Source organism: Apium graveolens, chromosome 11, assembly GCF_009905375.1.
Source record: "Apium graveolens cultivar Ventura chromosome 11, ASM990537v1, whole genome shotgun sequence".
In the NCBI taxonomy this organism is placed as follows: Eukaryota; Viridiplantae; Streptophyta; class Magnoliopsida; order Apiales; family Apiaceae; genus Apium; species Apium graveolens.
The window spans coordinates 205,274,337-205,296,446 of NC_133657.1; the positions used below are offsets into that span (position 1 = coordinate 205,274,337).

General features: G+C 34.5%; 1 protein-coding gene across 2 annotated transcripts; it reads left to right on the forward strand.

Annotated features, from left to right (window-relative positions):
* The first annotated feature begins 7,770 nt into the window (after window positions 1-7,770).
* On the forward strand, window positions 7,771-10,889 carry LOC141695068 (valerianol synthase TPS8-like). 2 transcript variants are annotated; one of them, XM_074499304.1, is made up of 7 exons: window positions 7,771-7,912; window positions 8,045-8,315; window positions 8,649-9,024; window positions 9,389-9,607; window positions 9,692-9,830; window positions 9,937-10,185; window positions 10,347-10,889. In XM_074499304.1, exons 1-7 carry the CDS (start codon window positions 7,829-7,831, stop codon window positions 10,641-10,643), a joined length of 1,635 nt encoding a protein of 544 aa, XP_074355405.1. In that variant the 5' UTR covers window positions 7,771-7,828; the 3' UTR covers window positions 10,644-10,889. The 2 variants fall into 2 exon arrangements, with proteins under 2 accessions (XP_074355405.1, XP_074355406.1); XM_074499305.1 differs by having other exon boundaries at window positions 7,796-7,912; window positions 8,001-8,315.
* The last annotated feature ends 11,221 nt before the right edge of the window (window positions 10,890-22,110 follow it).

Sequence of the window (22,110 nt, forward strand, 5' to 3'; positions counted from 1 at the left end):
GAACTCAGCAACAAAAGCACAGAAATTCCGAAGTCTACTTCTTGTTGATATTCCTTGATCCAAATCTGTCAGAAGATTATCTGAAGGATAATTCTTCACTGTTCTGGAAGACTTTGGAAGATGAATATTGCTAATTTCTTCTTTATTGAAATTATTTTACTGGAAATGAATAGGGATTATCTCATTTAAATGAGACTCTCTCATTTAAATGAGACTCTCTCATTTCCGCCTATGAAGATTTATCCTGTGGAGAAGCAGTGGAATCACTTGAACGTCGTTCAGGAGTTTTGGGAGAACCAGATGAATGATCTGAACCATAAGGAGAATATGGGCTAGAAGGCTGAGATAAACCAGGAGTATCTTGACTGTTTGGCTTGCCTGGAGAAGATTGACTCTTTTAAGAAAGAGGTTGTCTCATTTGAGAATAAGACGGTAGATCAACAACATCTTCTTCAATTTGAGAAATATTAAGAGTAGACTCATTGAAAGCAATATTGATTGATTCATCCACCTTGTGTTTGAGAGAATTATATACTCGATAAGCCTTACTTGTAGTAGAATATCCCAAGAAAGTACATTCAGTCGATCTTGCAGCGAACTTACCTCGGTTAATCAGAGTATCTAAGATAAAATATTTTGAACCAAATACTCAAAAATAACTGATGTTAATTAGAGGTCTTTTTTTAAACAATTCATAAGGAGTTTTAAGCAAAATAGGACGAATAAGCACTCTATTTAGAACATAACAGGAAGCGTCTACCGCCTCTGCCCATAATTTATGTGGCATTTTACTTTCATGAAGTAAAGTTCGAGCAGTTTCCTGTAGTATCCCATTTTTTACGTTCAACTACTCCGTTCTATTGAGGAGTGCGTGGGGCTGAAAATTCATGAGTGATTCTTTTAGATTTGTAATAAGTTATGAAATCCTTCTCGAATTCTCCATCATGATCACTACGAACTGTCTTGAGTTTAAAAGAATACGTGATCTCAAGATTAGTAATACGATCTTTAAACTCAACAAAAGCTTCATCTTTAGTACGTAAAAATATACCCAAGTAAAAAGAGAATAATCATCAACTATAACAAAAGAATAATTCTTACCTCCAAGACTTACATATCGTTCAGGAAGAAATAACTCTAGATGAATTAGCTGCAAATGATTAGTAGTTGAAACTCCATTTTTAGCATGAAAAGAAGTTTTTACCTATTTATGAAGCTGACAGGATGTACAAGGTTATACCTTCTTGTAAGCTGTAGTAGATCTCGAACAAGATCATGAGATGAAATTTTGCAAATCAAATCCATGTGTACATGACCGAGACGCCTATATCAGAGATTTTGTTGTTCTTGAATGGAAGCAAAATAGATTTCTTCATGATGCTCATCAAAATCCAAGATAAAAGACAAAAATACTTCCCTTTTCTCTTTGCCACCAAAGCAAACTCATTAGCTTTAGTACCAATATTAAAAATATCCATATCAAAATTAACCTTATGACCGATATCAGTTAGTTGACCCACACTAATAAGATTATATTTCAAACCATCAACTAAACGAACATTATTAATATCAAACATATCGTTGCCTATGGTACCTTTACCAATGATACGCACAGTGTTGGAATCACCAAGTGTAACTAGGCATCCCTATTTTGATTCTAGTGAAAGAAACTTGGACTTGTCATCAGTCATGTGACGAGAAAATCCGATATCCATAATCCGTTTGTTGCGAGGAACATGGACTTTCAAGCACACATGCAGTAAATTATTCATATCTTAGATAATCACATAACTTTGGGTCCTTGTTTGTTAGCATCATAAATCTTTTACAAATGTCTATCTGATTTCTTAATTCACATTTGAACAATATTAACATAAGCATGCATAGATTTATGTCTAGTAGATGAGTTAGAGAAGCGGCCCTTTATATCACATAAGCGTGATTCAGTAGTAGTGTTGATAAGGTTTGCCACAATCTCGACATTTTTCAGACGACATCTTATATTTCATGGGAGTTCTTTTGTAACCACTTCGGAAAGCACTTTTCTTGAATGATTCACATCCTAAACCTTCTTTATCTAGAAAAAATTCTTGTTCAGCAAGTAGAGCATTCAAAATTCCTTCACCATGGAAATACCAGGCTAGATCCTTTTATAACTAAGCGACTTCCTACTATAATTCAGGAACTAAAGGGTTAGGTGCAGTGTCTCTTTTGGAAGCTGCTTAATCAACTGAGACTGACACTTTCTTCAAGGCGTCAAGATAGACGTCTTTCATCTCAATCTCATTTTTTAAATACTCATTCTCTTCTGTAAGTTTAATGACCTTCTCGGCTAAAGATATATTTTTACAAGCCAAATTTTCGTCTTTCATAGGATTATCCATTTCACTGAGAACTTAACTTAATACTTGTTTTAAATAAACATTCTTTTCTTTTAACTTTCTATTTTGAGCCTGCAAGGTTAGTACAGTTTGAGATATATTTGAATGTTTATTATATTGACTGTTTTCTACCTCATCGTTATCACTGGAGCTGTCCACAAGTCCAGCAAAGCAAAGTTGAGCAACTACGTCATTTGAGTCAATTTCCACATCAGATTCATCATCACTCCATGTCAGTAATGCTTTCTTCTTAGCTTTGAGCTTAAAGCAGTCCTTCTTGAAATGCCCCTTTTCCCGCATTCAAAACATGTATCTTTGCTAGAATTGACCTTGTTTTCTTTGCTGAAGTTAGACTTGTATTCCTTCTTGGAGGACTGAGATTTCATAGGTCACTTTGATGCATTTATTTTGGCTAGAAATTTCTGAAATTTCTTAGTGAGAAGAGTGATTTCCTAATTAGAATCTTTAGGAAAGTCATCTGCATCTGCATTAAGAGCTAACGTCTTCTTGCGAGGAATTTCATCTTCTTCATCATATATGCATCATATATGCATAGTTGATTCTCGAATTCTTTCAATTCACTGAAGAGTGTTAAAGTATCCATAGTGGACAAAAGAGTAGAATCCTACAAAATGATGGCCTTAGGAGTGAACTTCTTAGGCATATCTCTAGCATTATAATTCATCGAGTTGATTTCTTCTGGGGAAAGTTGCTTAATTGGCTTTGGTTTCCCATCCTTTATATGAACAGTAATATCGTTTTCAAAAGCATCCCATTCATAAGCGTCATGCTGGAGAAAAAATTTCATTCGAAATTTCCGGTCATTGTAAATCTCAGCACCAAGTAAGAGAGGAGGGATATTAACAGACAAATGATCTGATTGCGCCATAGATCGCTAACAAAACAATCACTAAAATGAAAGATTAAATGCACTTGCTCTGATACCAAATGAAATTCAATATGCGTAACTAGATTAAATGAGTTTGTCTCAATTATCGAAAGAGACTAACCCTATTGTAAATGGAACAGTCTCAATATATTGCAGAATCTAAACTACGGAATAATGTAAAGCAATATAATCAAATAAAATAAATGCAGAACAACGTGAATTTTAGCTTGGTTCGACACCTAAACTTAAACTACGACCTACATCCAAGTCCTCGTGTCAACTAGATGGAGAGTATATTATAATCCAATAATAAACAACATACAAACGTTTTTGATTTCAAATACAATGACCACTTTAAATAACCCTTTCCTTTGACACTAATGTCACCTAACAAACCTGCTACACTAGTCGACTAACTACATTGGCCTTGAAAATCTGTAATCTAGTTTATATGCCAAAATGTGTATTTATACACACATGTCTAACGTCTATTAAATTTTCAAACTTGGAAAGATATAATCTATAAGCTCGGTAAGTCTGTTTGAAATTTTGAATAAAAATCTCGCTAAAAATAGTCCGTTAGAAAAATTAGAATTATTCAAACGAACTGAAATGATAAGGTTTGTTAGAAAAAATAAATAATAAATACCCAGTCAAATTCGATTACATTTTAACCCTAACAACTCGATGTACATTGTCTTGATTAATCTGCATTATTCTCGAATAAATGTCCAAAAATTTCATCATCACAAATCTGTAAATTAACAACCTCTACTGAGGTGGCTCTAAATAAAATTTGACTACTAAATTATCGATGTTGGCGGGCCAGGTTAGACGTTAAATGGGTTTTTATTCAAATAAAACTCGATTAATATGTACCTGGTGGGTAAATAGTTGCTGACACTATTATTATGTTTGACCACCAGGACCACCAAATTGCTGACCAAAATGTTTAGTCCACATGCATTGCGTGTTCGACTTTTTTTGAATATTGCTTAATAGCTAACAAATATATCGTCTAATAAAGTTCGGAATAAGAGAGTGGGACATATAAATTAAAAATAAATAAATTATATATTACTTGGTTTTAACAATTAAGCTCACATACTCGATATATTTTTACCATACTGTCAATATATAACTTAAAATTATTGTTTTATCGAGTATTCTAAAAATAAAATGTCCAAAATATTGAAATTTCAGTGACAGCAAAAATACCTATTTACATGGGAAGGGCCCAAATTTCGACGGGGTCACGCATTTTCCAGGGGCGTTTAAAGAATATAAAGAACACACATTGGACAAATGTGAATCAAATTTGACGCATTTTGCGGATGTGTATGCCCACCTTATTTTTTTTCAATATCTTACAAAGGATATTACGCATTCTACAAATATGTATCCCATTATGCTTATCTGCAAAATGTGTATCTAGCATTGTTGTTTTATTTTATTTTTCTATTTTCGTCGGCAGAAATTCAAGAAACAAGGCGCGTGTGAGACATGCATGTGTATCCTCTTATGTGCATTCTCAAAATACGCATGTGAAACATGCCTGATTCCCTATTTTAAATATTCAGTTTTAAATATAATTATTTTGGGCCATATTTATTCTGAGATAGTCATATTGGGCCATTATCCAGGTTTTAAAAATATAACACCTAATTAATTTTTTAATTTTTAAGCACCTGCTTCAAAGGAATTGATTGTTCTTTAATATTTCAATGAATATTACAATTATTAAGAAAGTTCACACTTGTTGACCTAGCCATTCAATCCCTGCAGAATGCAAAGAGTATCAATACTGTCAACCTAGTTATGTGCAAAACCAAATATACCCTTCTTCGATTATAGTTTAGTTATTCCCTAGTTAATCTTTGAAATTTTGGATTTGATCAAATAAACTGTTTGGAAATTTGAGTTTTGGATTTCAAATGAAATCCAGAACATTCAAATATTAGTATAAACATGAAAATTTGAAATGACAACTCAACTCAAATCCTATCATTTTTAATCACTCATTTGAAATGAAATGTCAGTTTCTAAACGCGTCCTCCTATGTTATAATTGTGAAAATAAATATGTTACCGTTTCTTTTCTTTCCATTCCAAAGATTATTGTTTGGATGATGGTGCTAATAATTCATCCTAATGTGACGTCAACAGTGCCAGCTCCCCTGGGGTTTTGAAGTGTAATAAAAACGAGGTACTTTGAATGTTGTAACAAAACAAACTTAACTAAACAGTAAGAGCTATCAATCTGGGTATCGTGATTTTGACCTATTTTATAAATTTTGTACCAATTATTTATTTTATTAGTCATCTATTTTGAGTAAATAACAGTTAGTCAATATTTTTATTTGTCCATTTTAGATATATATATATATATATATATATATAAATATTAGTTAGATATTTTTTTCAAATATTTCAAGTTATCATTTAGTTATTATCTTGGAAATCGATAAACCATGTGAGTTTTTTCCAACTAAGTTTTAAAAGATTAAGAACCTATCTAAGATTCTCGGAAGATTACGAGAAAATATGCACGTCAAACTTGATTCAGGTGCTTTCTATCCAACTATAGTTTACATGAGTTTTATAGTGAAAATTCATGTTTTTCTTCTCTTATAACTTATTCAGTCTCGGTCTCTTCGATAAATTTTTGTCCAATTTTCTTATTTAATATCTACGTCGTTGAAATTAGTTTGCTTGACATGAACCAAACTTTTTGGACGAAATCTTGAACTTATCGACTTTTCTTCGGTTCGTCGTAAATTTTGCGCTGTTATTCGTTATTTTAGTGATCGAAATCGTGTCATCGTTGTTATCTTCTTAATCGATTTTGGTCAGTTTCTGAGTCGAGGTTTTGATTTTGTGACTGAGTCACCCAGTTCACTCTCCGAATTATACATTAGCTGAGGTAGTAAATGGAATTTGTTTTATTTCCTATAATTACGATTAGTGATATATTTGCTTATTATTATGAATTTTATGTGTTATTATTTAGTCGTCAGTTTTGATTAGCTTTGTTAAGGAAAGGTTCATTTTATATTTGGATATGTTTTCATTTGGTTATAAGGAAAATTTATTTATTGCTATTTTGACTTTGTTATATTTTAAGGGTCAATTTTTTAATTTTAGTAGTATGTAATTTTGGTATTTACTTAAAAGGCAGTTACAAATTTAGGATCTATTTAATTAATTGATAGATATTTTAATGTGTGTCTTGATTGAAGGTTTTTATGTGTACTTTTTATGGGTGGTTTATTTGAGGACATAATTTTGATTTTCTTGAGATAATCTTGTGGCAATTTATTGGTTTTGCTTGTGCCAATTTTATTGGGTTTGTTTGTTCCAATTTATTAGGCTTGTTTGTAGCTAATTAATATTTTGGTTAAATCTCGTGGCAATAATGGAGCTTGTTTTGTGCTAATTTATTGGGCTTGCTTGTGTCTAACTAATATTTTGGTTAGATTTTATGTTATTATTATGTATTATATATTTGTATTTGTTTTATAATTTTAATAATCGTTTTTTAATATTTTTCTTTGTCTCTTTGTTTTTATTTTCAGGATGGTAAGAGATTTAATGGGAGTTCTCATATCAAATTTAAAGCTCAATTATCAACCAAATTCTCGGATTACAAGATAATATTGAAAATATACGAGATTGCCCGCACAACTATCAGACTCTAGTTTATACTTAGTTTTGTATAATATATTTTTAGTAGATACTCTTTTTCCCCTCCCGAATTTTTTTTCCACTGAGTTTTACTTTTGAGCGGTTTTAATGAGGCCTAACTCTGGATATTGACACGATATTGTCTAAGTTTCTGGGAGCACTTGCTTACTTTTCGGTTAGATGATATATTTTGATGAATGGAGGAAACTCTCCATCCCTCCAGATTGTATTCTTGATTTTTATTATTGGAAATATTTATATTTCTGCAAAAAAAAGTTTTAAAAGTTTAAAAGAGTTAAAATTTGGAAATAGCAATGTTTGGATATAGTTCGAAAGAAAACAATAAATTGCAAGAAAGTGAAATGAATATGTATGAAAGAGAAAATATTATTTTTGAATATGGATATTTAAAAGAGGGCGGATAGAGTATCGTCATTAATTCCGTATTATTATAATTTTCATTTTTATTTTATGTCGTCGAGTTCCAAATATCAATAAAAAAAAGAAAAAAAATGAGTAGTTTTTTCAAAATGTGGGAAAAAAGGTTCTGGAAATAAATATTGGTTTTTTTTTTGAAAAATTCCAAGTCGGTAAAGATTTTTGCAAGAAAACTATATCACTTTTAGAAAAAATGTTAAAATACGTTTTTACAAATTTTCAATTTTCTTTTCTCAAAACACGGTTTTTCGCAAATCGATATAATTAGATGAAACTCAACGCTTTATGTACCTTCATGCAAATAGATGCAAACTCACGTTTTTCACGCTTTATGTAGAGAATTTCTACAGTTTTTGAGTCTATAAATACTATGTCGGATTTAGCTTCCTAAGTATCCCATTCAATAAGAATATTACATAATTAAAATATCTCTTAAAATGGGCAGCCAGTCTCGACCATTAGCAGATTATAGTCCATCTATATGGGGTGACAAATTCACTTCTATTCCCAGAGATCTTGAGGTACTAATTGTCTGTTTGGTCGTTGTTTGTCAATTTTTTTTGTCTGTCGGAACAGTGCGGTCTGAATTTTTTTTTTTTGGCTTACCAGGATCATATATGTTTCTGAAGAAACAGTTATGTATGTTTACGCAGTTATGGGAAGCTTATTCGAAAGAGCGTGAGGGGCTGAAGAGTGAAGTGAAGAGCATGCTCGTGTCGTCTGCTGGCGGAGACAAAAGTATTCTGATCATTGATACAATCGAACGCTTAGGAGTTGGTTATCACTTTTCGGAATGCATTGAAGAGATGTTGGCTGAAATGCATAGCGCGCATGCGAAGTTGGAATCTTATGAAAAATATGATCTGTTTACTACAGCTCTCTATTTTCGGATTTTTAGACAGCATGGTTACAGTGTTGCAGCAGGTATGGTTAGTCAATTGGAGTTTGAAACGGTTACAGAATCTGGCTCCGTCCCTTTTTTGGGACGTTTGAACAAACAGTTCATTTTTGTGGCACATGTGTTCAGAATTGGACGGAAATGGCACAGAACGCCACTATTTCTGGGGTTCTGTCATTGACACCCGGAACGCCACTACGGGTCTCTGTGGCACAACCCCAAAAGTAGTGGTGTTCTGTGTCATTTTTGTCACATTGTGTTCCGTTGTGCCATAAAAATGAAAAAGGCATTCAAATGTGCCAGAATCTTATGCCAGATGCTAATTAACATGTATGCACTGGTCTATTTTGATTGAACAGAGATATTCGAGAAATACAGAGAGACTGATGGAGAATTCAGTGAATCTATTACAAAAGACCCTGCGGGTTTACTGAGCTTGTACGAAGCAGCACATTTGAGAACACATGGAGAAGCAGTTTTAGATGATGCCCTTGCTTTCACAACTTCTGAACTCAAGTCCATGGCCAAGTCATTGGATTCTGTTTCACTGGCTAGACAGGTAAGGCGTGCCTTGGAGCAGCCCTTGCACAAAGGCATCCCGAGAATCGAGGCTAAGCATTTTATCTATTGTTATGAGGAGAATCCGTCTAAGAATGATGTGCTTCTCAAGTTTGCGAAGCTCGATTACAATCTGGTACAGATGTTGTATAAGCAGGAATTATCTCAGGTTAAAAGGTAAAGTAATGCACACCAAAACATTATAAAATAAAAAGGGAATGCATGTTAGATTGTTGAATATTGTATGATCTAGTTCTGACCTTTTTCTAATATCTTGAGGTTTTACTGGATGAACTGTTTACTTAACAATGCATAGATATTGCAGTAAAAAGTGTTAAATAAGAGGTCCACCTGAAAACTTAAGACGTTAGAGTAAAACCCGAATCTCCTTTCAACTTGAGCTTTGATAACATGTTAAGTAACCGGTCTATCTAAAAGTTTAAGTTGTTAGAGGAAGGCCTTTAACATGATCTTATATTAGTATTCTAACAAAGAGCACGAACATCAGGTAACAATATAGATTCTGCTTTTTGCATTACAGGTGGTGGACTGCTATAGACTTCGATTCCAAATTTCCCCAGTTCCGCTGCAGGATAGTGGAAGCATACTTTTGGGCGGTGGGAACTTCATTTGAACCTCGCTATGGACTGGCACGAATCATGTTCACAAAAATGCTCTGTGCTCTCTCAGTGGCTGATGATCTCTATGATGCATATGGTACAATCGACGAACTAAATGCATACACCAAGGCAATCGAAAGGTAAATCATGTACACTTTGTTCTGTATGCACTAACAGGGTATGTAATTATCAAAGACACCTTACCTGATAGCCATATGTTGCAGATTAGATTTTGAAAGTATCGACGGACTTGCAGATCACTGTAAATTGTGCTACAATACTCTTCTGAACGTCTTGAGTGAATATGATATAGATTTGGTCAAACAAGGAAGTTACTATGATGTTTATTACCTTAAAAAAGCGGTATGTCTAACAAAACCTGCAGAAAACCATTTACAAGTTCAAAACCTGCAGAAAAAATAATCAAATCTTTAGACGTTTATATTTTTGCTATCATCAATTGTGACAGTTCCAAGCAAATATGTATGCTTATCACAAAGAGGCCATATGGTGTAACGAGAACTATGTGCCACCCTTTAAAGAATATCTTATGAACGGATCAACTTCATCAGGCTTATGCCTGCTGGGAGTATCAATGATTCTGGGAATGGGACATGTTGACACAACTCAGGCATGCAATTGGGCAACAAGCAAACCCAAAGCTGTTCTTGCCACTGAAAAAATGGGGCGTGTGATCAACGATATAGTGGGATACGAGGTGTGTTTGTGATTCTAATGAACTTAGCAGACATGAAAACATAGACATTTCACAATTAGTAAAAAAACGAGTTAAATATTAAAATGGTCACTCAACTGAAAGCCATATATCAGTTTCATCATCAAACTTAATTTGTTCTATGTTCGGTATTTAATTTGTAGGAGGAACATAGCAGGCCACATGTTGCAACATCCATCGACTGTTACATGAAGGAATATGGGGTATCAAAGGAGGAAGCGGTGGTGAAACTATATGAACTGATCGAGGACACATGGAAGGACATGAACGAGGAATGCTTAGAGCCGACTGCAGTTGGAAGACAATTCATCAACGTTTATCTGGAATCAATGAGGGTTTGTCATGTGGTCTACGACAAGGACAGTGACGGATATACCCATCCTGAAGAAAATCTGAAGCATGAAATCAACTTCATCATCTTGGATCCCTTACCAATGTGAAGATTCATATATAATAACATTTGTACTAGTGTGCATCTTCCGTACTTCTTTAATGGTGTGTTGTACTTGGTTGTGTGATTTTCGGTAGTGTGTGTTGTTTGAGCAGAATAATTATTATGCAGACTGAATCTCGGCTTGTATTACTGCAGGAGGATGCTAGGTGTGAAGGCATTGATCATCTATCTATCTCTATGAATGAATTGTGTTGTTTTTTTGACGAGAAATAAATTGTGAATGAATTTCAAATCTTTCACCAGGTCCTTGTTGGAGAGATGATGAATGAATCTCAAATCTTTAGAATACAAAATTGATTTAATTGCACGAATATGACCTCAGTTATGATACTTTTGCACTAAAATGACCAACTTTTAATAATAGGCAGCCCCGTGTATTTTTAACACGCGATTATATTTCGTCAGTTGCATCTAACGGACGTTACATATCCCCAATTTTTTAATTAAGCAAAGGGCTAAATTGGTAAAAGCATAATTTGTACTCACATAACACCTCTATTATTGTCACATAGGTCAGATAATTTCCCTCCAAAAAAATCTCTCAGTACCCCCACCGCTCAGAAAAAACCATAAATCGAAGGCAGACTGGAACTTGAATCGGAGTAAAAATGGCGTGGAGACTAAGGCCCAAGGAAGATGAAGATGTCTTTAAACCCTATCAATGTCCCGAATATACTGGTAATTTCTATACTCCTTACTTGCATGTATATTTCGTTATTAGTGATCATAAAATTGGGGGTTTTGTTTGTTTTGATATGTAATGTGATTTTTCGCATGTTCAGTATATCTTTACACTTACTTGTAACTGATATGATGTCATAGTGTTACAAGGGTTTGTTTGAAGTAATTATCTGATTGTGTTTGCGTAAAATGGTTTAGTTTACTTATTGATTGGTTTTGAGTGTTTTTTATGTCAGATGACGAGCTTTTCTCAATTAAACTGTATTTTGATGGTGAACTGATAGATAACCCTAAGAGATATAATGGTGGTTCTATTGTATTTGTGGATTTCTGTGATAGTGATGCTATTAGCCTACTAGAGATTAAAAGTATGTTAGTGGAAAGTGGATCAAAGGGTGAGTATGATGTATTGTACTATAAATTACCTGGAACAACAATGGAACATGATTTATTTGAGTTAGAGACAGATGTTGATCTTATGCTAATGTGTACATTGATATCTAACAAGGAAAGACCTAGGACAAATAGATATCTAAAGTTATTTATCACTAAGCCACTTCATCCATTAGAGGTTATCCCTAGTCAAGAAGAAATTAATATGGACAATCCCTTTGAACAATCTACACAACAAGAAATGGACGAGGAACAAGATTTAAGGGAATTCACTACTAGAATTCTGTCAATAGACATCGGTCCTTAGACATCGGTTGCTCAGACGACCGATGTTAAATTTCTTTTAGACATCAGTTATTTTAAAACCGATGTTAATGCTTATATTAGACATCGGTCGAGAAAATAACCGTTGTCTATAGTTATTTTTCAAAAATGAGAAACGTTAGTTAGACATCGGTTTTTTATATAACCGATGTCTTTGTCTTATAGACATCGGTTGTATTTTACAACCGTTGTCGATGGTTAGCTTAAAAAAATTAAAAAAAAAATACGCGGAAACTTTCCCCCCTTTATTCCCCAATATTCCCCCTTAACAAAAAAAACCCGTTTCCCCATTACCAAATTATTTTCCTCTCTCTCTCTCAGTTCACTCTGGTCTCTCTCTTCCATCTCTCTGGTGCTCTATCTCTTCCATCTCTCTGGTTCTCTCTCTCACACACACCATGTCAGTTGATTGCAAGTATATATGGTTTCAATTAAACCCCGAATTGAAGAACACCTTCAATTACTCAAACTCCATATACGAGAAACCCTAATTTCTGAACAGGTTTGTTTGTTCAATTAGGTTTAAGATAGTTGAATTGAAAATATGTTTTTATCCTTCAATAGTGGCCAATGAGCGGTTTCGCGATTTATATATATGCATAAATGTTATGATATTTTTGGCTTTTATGATTTCATTCTATTATGTTCGGGTTAACAGGCGATTGAAGATGCAGTAGTATAGGCATTTGTGGAGCACTACTCAACATTCGATATGGACAGATTTGGTTTGCTAATATATACCAAGACAACTCTATGTTGACTTTCTAATTTTCTGTGTTTTTTGATGATTAATGGATGTTTTTTGTTTTAGTTCTTAAAGTATGTAACGGGTTTTGATTTTGATACCTTGTTGACTAATATTGAAATTTGGTATGTGGGTTTCTGATGTATTGCTTAAAAATTTAATCCTGATATTCTTCATCTCGATTTAGTTCTTAATTATTATTGGGCTTTGTTTTTTAAATTTTGTTTCTCTCTTTTTTTCAACAGGTTCAGAGGTTCATTGAGCTTCACATGTTTGTATTCACTTTCGTAGTCTTAAATTTTCCATTAACCTTAAACTGAGAGAGAGATAGAGATAGATGAGTCAGAGAGAGAGAGAAAGAGTGTCTATGTGTGTGTTTTGCTGATTATAATAATCGTAGAATTTGACAGATCTTGGATAAGCAAGTGTTAACAGTATTGAAAGCGGTGGAAGATAAGATAGATAATGAGATCTCAGCTCTAGATCGTCTCGATTTGGAGGATATCAAGGTTTTGAGAGAGCAGAGGTTACAGCAGATGAAGAAAATGGCCGAGAAGAGGAGACAAGGGGTTGTGTTAGGTTATGGTGAGTACTTGGAGATTTATGTCGAGAAGGAGTTCTTTTCTGTTGTTTAAGCTAGTGATAGCGTTTATCAATTTTATCGCGAAAATTGGCCTTTCAAGGTATGATTATTATGTGTATCTCCGTGTTCGTAATTAATTTTATGTTTTGTGTTGTATATTTTGTGTAATGCATCAAGTTTGATAGTGTATTAGTATTTGATGATTTTGTGGTGGAGTGAAATTACCCAACTGTTATTGTGTCAGTTTTTTTAATAAAAAGATTTTGTCGAATTGTGGTTTCGGATTAGAATTAGTTTGTTAAATGGACTGTTATAAGAGTTGGTAAATAGCTATCAATTTATGCAAAGTGAGGCTAGATACAGGGTATGTTCTACAGGTAATACAAGGTATGTTCTACAGTTTCCCTTGTGATGATTATCAATGGGTATCTTGTCCTGGATTTTTTCATTTCTAAAGTTAACGAAATGTTGTTTGGGTTTGTGGTTTATACTGAAACTGCTGCATACGTGGCAATGCTTTCTTGATAGACTCCAGAGGTGTTGTAGTGATTCAAAGTCAAAGGAGACAACTTTGTGTGCAAATAATGATAACTTTGTCAAACAGGTTTTTGGTGGTCGCCTAGTAAGCAAGGTAATCTTGTAATTAAATGCTTAGTTTTTACATAAATCTCTTTTACTCATTCACATATAAATGACTCTTTGTATGTGTTAAAAAATTTCAGCTGAAATGTTGCAATTGCGAGCACTAGTCTGATACTTATGAGCCCTCCATTGATTTGAGCCTGGAGATTAAAGATGTAACCACCCTCCATGATGCTCTTGAATCGTTTACAAAGCTTAAAAAGATAGAAGATCCAGATACAAAGTTCATTTGTGAAAACTGCAAGGAAGAAGTGTTGATTGACTATGGGAAAAAGTCCAAACTTGGGTTTACTGTCTGCCCATCACCACAGGTTTCAGCTTCTGTCGTTGAACCCTACAACAATGTCCTTTCAACCCATTCACTCCTGGAACACACTGATGTCTCTATTCTTCTGGACAATTAGGCCATTTATGACATTTGTAGGCGCTCGCTTGACATTGAGTGTCCCACCTACACCAACCTTAACAGGCTTGTTTCTCAGGTATCACTCTTCATGATTTTATCTAAATTTTGTTGTTTTTTCCATTCTTATCTGGACTTGTGTACATTTTTTGAACTTCACTGAAACACACCAAGATATTTTTGCTCATTCTCTTCGGGAAGATGATATAGAATAATTATATTTTCTGAATTTGTTCTAATGCTAGTTCTTTAGTATTCCTAATCATTTGGTCTGTATATATTTAATTCAGGTGATTTCCTCCTTGACTACATCTCTGCGATTTGATGGTGCTATAAATGTGGATATGACTGAGTTCCAGACCAACTTGGTCCCATATCCACGGATCCATTTCATGCTTTCATCATATTCCCCTGTCATATCAGCTGAAAAGGCATACCATGAGCAACTCTCTATGGCCGATATAACCAACACTGCGTTTGAGCCATCCTCCATGATGGCCAAGTGTGATCCTCGTCATGGGAAGTACATGGCTTGCTGTTTGATGTATCGTGGTGATGTTTTCCCCAAGGATGTCAATGCAGCTGTTGCAACTATCAAGACCTAGCGGACAATTCAGTTTGTTGACTGGTGCCCAACTGGATTCAAGTGTGGAATCGACTATCAGTCCCCTACTGTTGTTCCTGGCGGAGACCTTGCCAAGGTTCAGAGAGCTGTCTGCATGATTTCAAACTCCACCAGTGTGGCTGAGGTGTTCTCCCGCATTGACCACAAGTTTGATATCATGCATAATATTGGCAATTTTTTAATGCTTCATGTTCTATAACCATTTAATTATAACTTTAGTATCTGCTCACCATTTGTGTATTTATAGTAGTTTTGAGATCTATATGCTACTTCAGGGCATTACTACTCTTTCCTTTGTTCTGCTCCAAACACCTGGTACAAGTTTGATGACTCAAGGGTGAGCACATGTCCTCCATTTATTTAGTGTCACCTACCTTATTAACTGATACATACTAATTGATTCCCTCATCACTGTTTCAGTTTATGCATCAGATATCTTTTAAAGGATTGGAAAATTTTTAGGCGAGACATATATCTTTTTATTGATTGGAAGCATGGTAAAGAAAATTGAAGCCCGCATGAAAGGGGATTACTTGAGTACTAGAAATAGAAATATGGTTGATTTTACACATTAGTTGTACTTTGTTTAGAATGATGAACATATTTGATATTAGTTGTACACATTGAGAATTTGTTGATCTTGAATTCAATTGAGTAATAATATATATATATTGGTTGAGTTTTGAGATTTAAGTTTTTTAATACATTGTCTAATATTCGATGTCAATGAAGGGATATTAGCACATATAAACAAGGCAATAACATCAATTCAAAAATAAACACCTGATGTCTATTTATCATATTAACATCGGTTATTTAAAAAATAAACGATGTCTATTGTTCAAATTGACATCGGTTATTTAGAAAACAATCGATGTCTATTGTTCAAATTAACATCGGTTCTTTAAATACAACCGATGTCTAATAGGTTATAGATATCGGTTTTTTATTTGTAATCGATGTTGTTTTATAAATATTGCTTGTGTGTTATAGTTTTAAATAGGTCTAATCATCATAATATTACATTTCTGAACTTGACATTACACAATTATATAACATCAATGTGAATTAGACATCAGAAATTTTCCAGAAACGATGTGTAATATTACATAGAAATCGATTTTTAACCGATGTCTATGAGAAAATACATTTAACATCAGTCGCGAAGACATCATACATTTTTTACATAGACATCGGTTTTTAACCGATGTCTAAGGTCTTTTTTCTAGTAGTGATTAGAGGGTATTGTCAAAGATTTCTCAGATCCTAAGGATAGTGATGAGTATAAATTGAATGTGAGTGATAGTGATGATGAGTCTTGGCACTCAGATGCCTCAAACAAGGATGAGAGTGATGATGATCTGGTATTTGAAAAAAATGTTGATAAAATGGTGTTTGAAGATCATGAAACCCCTGAAATGCCTCAAAATGATGACAATGTGGGTACATATGAGGAAAATGTCTATGCTGGGAGTGATGATGAGAGGATGGCACCTCATTCTACTGATGAAGATGATCCACAATTTCCAGAATTCAATGAAGAGGTGGATATGGAAAGACCTGTCTTTGAGCTTGGTATGTTGTTCAAAAGTTCTCAGATTTTTAGGAAAGCTGTAAGAAATCATGCAATCATGGATAGAAGACCAGTTGAGCTTGTTAAAAACTATGGAAGGAAGATCAAATATGTGTGCAAAAAACCTTGTAAATAGACTGTCTATGCTTCACCCTTTAATAAGACTCCAACTTATCAGATAAGGACATTAGTCAGAAAACACACTTGTATGCCTACATTTGAACAGAAACAGATCAATTCAGTATGGCTTGCAGAGCATTATGAGAAGGAAATTAGGATGAACCCTGAATGGCCAGTTAAAGCATTTCATAAAAAAATCTTTAATGACTTGAAATGTCAAGTGTCAAAGCATGTTGTTTATAGGGCTAAGACTAGAGCACTCCTAAAGATTAATGGCACTCACAAATCACAGTTTGGTCAGGTATGGGATTATGAATATGAATTGAAGAGGGTGTTGCCTGAAAGCACTGTCAAGATATTGTGTGAAGATCCTGGGCCTGATGAAGAGAGTGGGAGGTTTATGGGAATGTATATATGCTTGGGGCCATTGAAGACAACTTTTATTCAGTTATGCAGACATTTAGTAGACTTGGATGGTTTCCCCCTTAAAGGACCATTTAGTGGGCAACTCTTGGCAGCAATTGGGGTACATGCCAATGATGACATGTACCCAATTGCCTGGGCATTTGTAGAATCTGAATCAACAGAATCCTGGAAGTGGTTCATGAAGCTATTGACCCAAGACTTGAAGATTCAAAATGATGCAGATTGGACCTTCATCTCTGATAGGCAGAAAGTATGTGTTTTTTATTTATGCATCATTTTTGTAGATTAATGCAATTTACTAATTTCCATTTATGCAACATGTGGGGACTTATTAATGCACTGGAGGGAGTGGTACCAAATGCAGAACACAGTTCTGTGTTATGCATTTGTACCAAAATATGCACAAGGAATTCAAAGGAGGGGCACTACAACTCATGTGGAAGGCTGCTAGGTCTAGCACTGATTGGAAGTTCAATTTACATATGAACAAGATGAAGGAGGTACAAATGTCATTATCTGTGTTATGGTTATATTTTACTCACAGCTATAGCACTTATTGTTCTTATACCTATATCTCTGTAACATAGCTTGCTGTTAAGTGTCATGATTGGCTAATGGCCAAGCCCAAAACACAGTGGACATGGGCTGCTTTCAAAACACATGCTCACAGTGATATGTTTGTTAACAATCACTGTGAGGTGTTTAATAGCTCCATAAGGAAGTTTAGAGACTTGCCTATAATAACCATGTTTAGAGAGTTGCACAAGTCAGTGATGAAAAGAATCCAAGTGAGGAGAGATAAGTTCACTGCAAGAGAAACAGTGATATGTCCTAGTGCACTTAAGAAATTGGGAAAGTAAGTACTCCCTTCACATTTTATGTAGATCAATTCACTTTTGTTTGGACTAATATTCGTGTCATCACTTCTCTATAGAGCAATTCAATATGCTGGGAATAGTGCAGTTTCATGGTCTGGAGGGACCAAATATTTGGTAACTTGCACAGATGGGGGTCATGAGTTGGTGGTTGATCTACAGAACAAGACATGCACTTGCAGAAAATGGGATCTTACTGAGATCCCATACTATCATGCTTGTGCATGTATAGCTGTGAAGAATGAACCTTGGGAAATGCATATACACAAATGTTACAGTAAGGAAGAGTACATGAAGGTATATAGTCACAACAAATGCATATACACAAATAACTAGTACTCATTTTATTGATATGAACTATTTGTTAAACAGCTCTACAGTTGCACACTGGACCCCATTATAGGACCTGAATTTCGGCAACCAACTACTGAACCAAGGCCCTTACCCCCAAATGTTAAGACCACTGCAGGAAGGCCAAAGAAAAAAAGGTCACAAAAAATGATATCCCTTATGATCCCACAAAATTGAGCAAGGTTGGCACAATTGTGAATTGTAAATATTACAAAGCAAGGGGGCATAATGCTAGGACTTGTGTTGTTAAGGTAATTTTATTGTAAAGGAAGAGGGCATTACTACTTAATTTTATTATGTCAATATTTTGCAATTTTAATAATTACTAACATTCAATGAAAATTTACAGAAAAATGATGTCATAAAAAAAGCAGCAGAGGAGGGAACTGTGCCTAATACAACCAAGTTAACTTGTGTGTGCAAAACATGCAACAAACTTGGTCATAATTCAAGAACTTGTGCACTTAAGGTACAAGTCTATATACTACAGTTTCTGTTCTTTCATTTTTAAGTTCTTAGGGTACTTGTGCCTAATAATTCTTTTCAAATATTTCATGAATTAACAGAAACAAAATGTGCAAGAGGGCAATTCCTCTGCAAATCACTCGATAGAGCAAGACCAACACAGAATACCTGAGATGATGCAGCAACATGAAGATAGACATAATCATGGAACCCAAGGTAGCTCAACCTCTACCTTTCAAGAACAAACCAGGAAAGACTACCCAAAGAGGAAGAGATGAATGCCATGTTTTATAATTGTGGTTGGGTTTGATAAGAATAGTGATTTAGTAGTAATGTAGGTGAACATATTTATGACTGTCATGTTTTGTGGTTGGGGCTGCTAGTTGGCATTTGATATGGCTAAACCTTAAGGATAGCTCTATTTTTGGCCATTCTGTTGTTGGTTATATAATAGTTGGTTTTAAAGGCTTCAAGCCTTCCTTTTGTAACCCAAAATTTGGTTACCAAACTATGCTATTTTGCGGCCAACAATGTATTATGACATACATGTTATGCTTTGGAATTAAATAGTTTTATTGTACTGCTAATTAAGTTATTCTCTATAAACATATAATTATAGGCTAAAGACACACTTAACTGATAAAAATATAAAAATTACAACCTTCAAACATCTTCCTTTACATCATCAACAGATGGTACATTCCAAATGAAGAACACAAACAAAACCACTAAAAAAAGCACCCTATTTTCCATCTTTTAGCTTGCAATTTTGTCTTCTCCACTTCAACTTGTAGTCCCCTGCACCTCTGGCAACCATCAACCCATCTGAAAAACCCACAACCACGACTACCAAGAGCACAGCCAAGATATTTTCGACCGCCGTTAGCCTCTGTTCGAGCAGTCCTCTCCGCAGCCCAACTTCCACAAAAGCATTTATATGCCATGGTGTATCAATGTGTGCAAGTTATTGATTTTGCAGTTAGAGTTATACAAATTTAGAGTTGTATGTATTTATATAGATATACAGCTCATTATATAGGAAAATAGCCATGCAAATAAAATTTTCCGATTTTACCCTTCATTTTTAACGTCAGTTAAATGCAACTGACGGAATGCAATCGCGTGTTAAAAATATTAAAGAAGAGTCATATGGCTGCCTATTATTAAAAGTTGACCATTTTAGTGCAAAAATATTATAACTGAGACCATTTTCGTGCAATTAAAGGACGCGTTATGTAACGGGAGGTGTTTTAGAGCCACTAATTATATATATAGCTTCTCTTAAACTTTTTCTTTCGTACTATTTCTTAAACCTTTCAAACTTTAGTTACTGTATCCCTGTCATGAAAGCACAAAAGTAAAAGTGTAAGCAACCCATAAGTTTCATAAAATCTACAATTATGAGATCAAATTTTTCCCTAACAAGGAAATTTTTTGAGTTCGTCCTAACATTTTTCTATCATAAATTTGATTAAAGAAACCACTCAACTGAGTTGGCAACTAACTAACACTACACCAAGCTTTTCCGGCCTCAAATTCTTTTCCAACTCCGCCGTAACTGCATGTTTCCGCCGCCACTCGCGGCAGCAATCTTTGTCTTCACGGACTCAAACTCCGATATCCGGCAAGGTAATTGTATGCCACCGGGATGATCAAACCCATAAATATTCTCAGCTTCGTTTAGCAATTTTCCAAACAAAGGATGATTAAAGTACATTAAAGGCACTAAAACCCTACATGCATCATCTTCTTTTTCTCCTACATATATTGCTAAATGACCTCTAGGTACCAAATAACCCGGGTGGGTCGCCTCCGGGTCCTGACCCACCCGGATATAACCCGACCTATTTCTCGAAAAACAAAGCCTCTTAGCTCCTTGTTTTAGAGAATGCATCCAGTTACAAAGCCTGGTCTTACCTTGTTCCGAGCTCGTGGTATGAGGAGATAATCTTACGAACGATTTGGATTCGGATTTGGATTTGGATTCTGACTGTTTACGAGTAATAACCCATTTCAAGATCTTTCCGAACCGTTGACCTACTCGAAAGCCTTTGACTTTTTGCATGCCTAGTTAGTCGTTGAAAATTTGGTGTATCCGAAAGTGAGAAAATGGAAGAAATTTTTGAAGTTTGTGGCTCTTGAGAGTGAGTAGATGAGACTTATATACACATGCAAAATATTTTGGTTCTTGAAGTGAAATATGGAGAAAGTGTTTAAAATGAGTGGAATGTATCAAGTGAGTTGAACATGTTCGGCGGGGAGTGGTCGGCACACGGTTAGGGCCACAACTATAAGCTTGGACTGTGATTGTGTGGTCTTATTAAGATATTGAGATCCAAGTGTAAAGAGACACGTATAGGATCGAATCTAATGTTTAGATGTCAAATTGACCCCACGCGTGCTCCGTGAAAATTTATATTAATAAGCTTCGTTCGATGTAGGAGAATTTATGATTATGTAGGTCTGTCGTTTAAGTGCGGTTTATCTTGATTCACATGATTTGTAGGCTATTACGGGGTCGTTTGGTTAGTGCAGGAGAATGGGGTTGGAATGAGGAATCGGGTTAAAATGGTATATGGTTGAGGTATCATTCTTGATATCACGTGTTTGGTTGAGAGGTGAAATGAATATATTTAATTAAAATATTATTAATTTATTATTTTTATCAATTTAAAAAATTAACAAAATTTGAATTTTATATTGTTTTGATTTATCGATTTAATTTTGTATTACATATTTACATAAAATTATATACAAAATGAAAAATATATTTGATTTCTCATACCCATGTTTCATACCCACCTCTCCATTAGGGTATCAAAAACCCATACGTTGGGAGTTTGAGGTATGAGTTTGGAGGATTGAATTTCATAACCAAATATCAGGTATGGGTTTGCAATGACCAAAACCCATACCTCATACCTGAAAAGCCTGAACCAAACGACCTCGTGAGTTCGTGAGATTTACCTAATACGCAACTGAAAGATAGCGGGTGCGGGTTTTCTATGGATAAAGAAAAAAAATCAAATACAAAGTAATATTATTTTTTAAATTTATAGATTTATAACTCAACAAATGTAACAAAATCACATGCAAAATTAGGCTCAAAATCGAATATAAAATGTACTATTTTGAAATATGAATACACGGAAGATACATTTATCATTATAAAATTTAATAAAAAATTATTAATTTTGTCAATAAAAATTATTATGTTGCGCGTAATTTCTCTTATAAGTACGTAATA

Bases quoted from the DNA above. Each gene is read 5' to 3' on its own strand.
- LOC141695068 (XM_074499304.1), top strand. From the start codon at position 7,829: ATGGGCAGCCAGTCTCGACCATTAGCAGATTATAGTCCATCTATATGG. The intron at 9,025-9,388 runs GTAAAGTAATGC...TTTGCATTACAG, and splicing joins GAATTATCTCAGGTTAAAAG to GTGGTGGACTGCTATAGACT. The intron at 9,831-9,936 runs GTATGTCTAACA...CAATTGTGACAG, and splicing joins TTTATTACCTTAAAAAAGCG to TTCCAAGCAAATATGTATGC.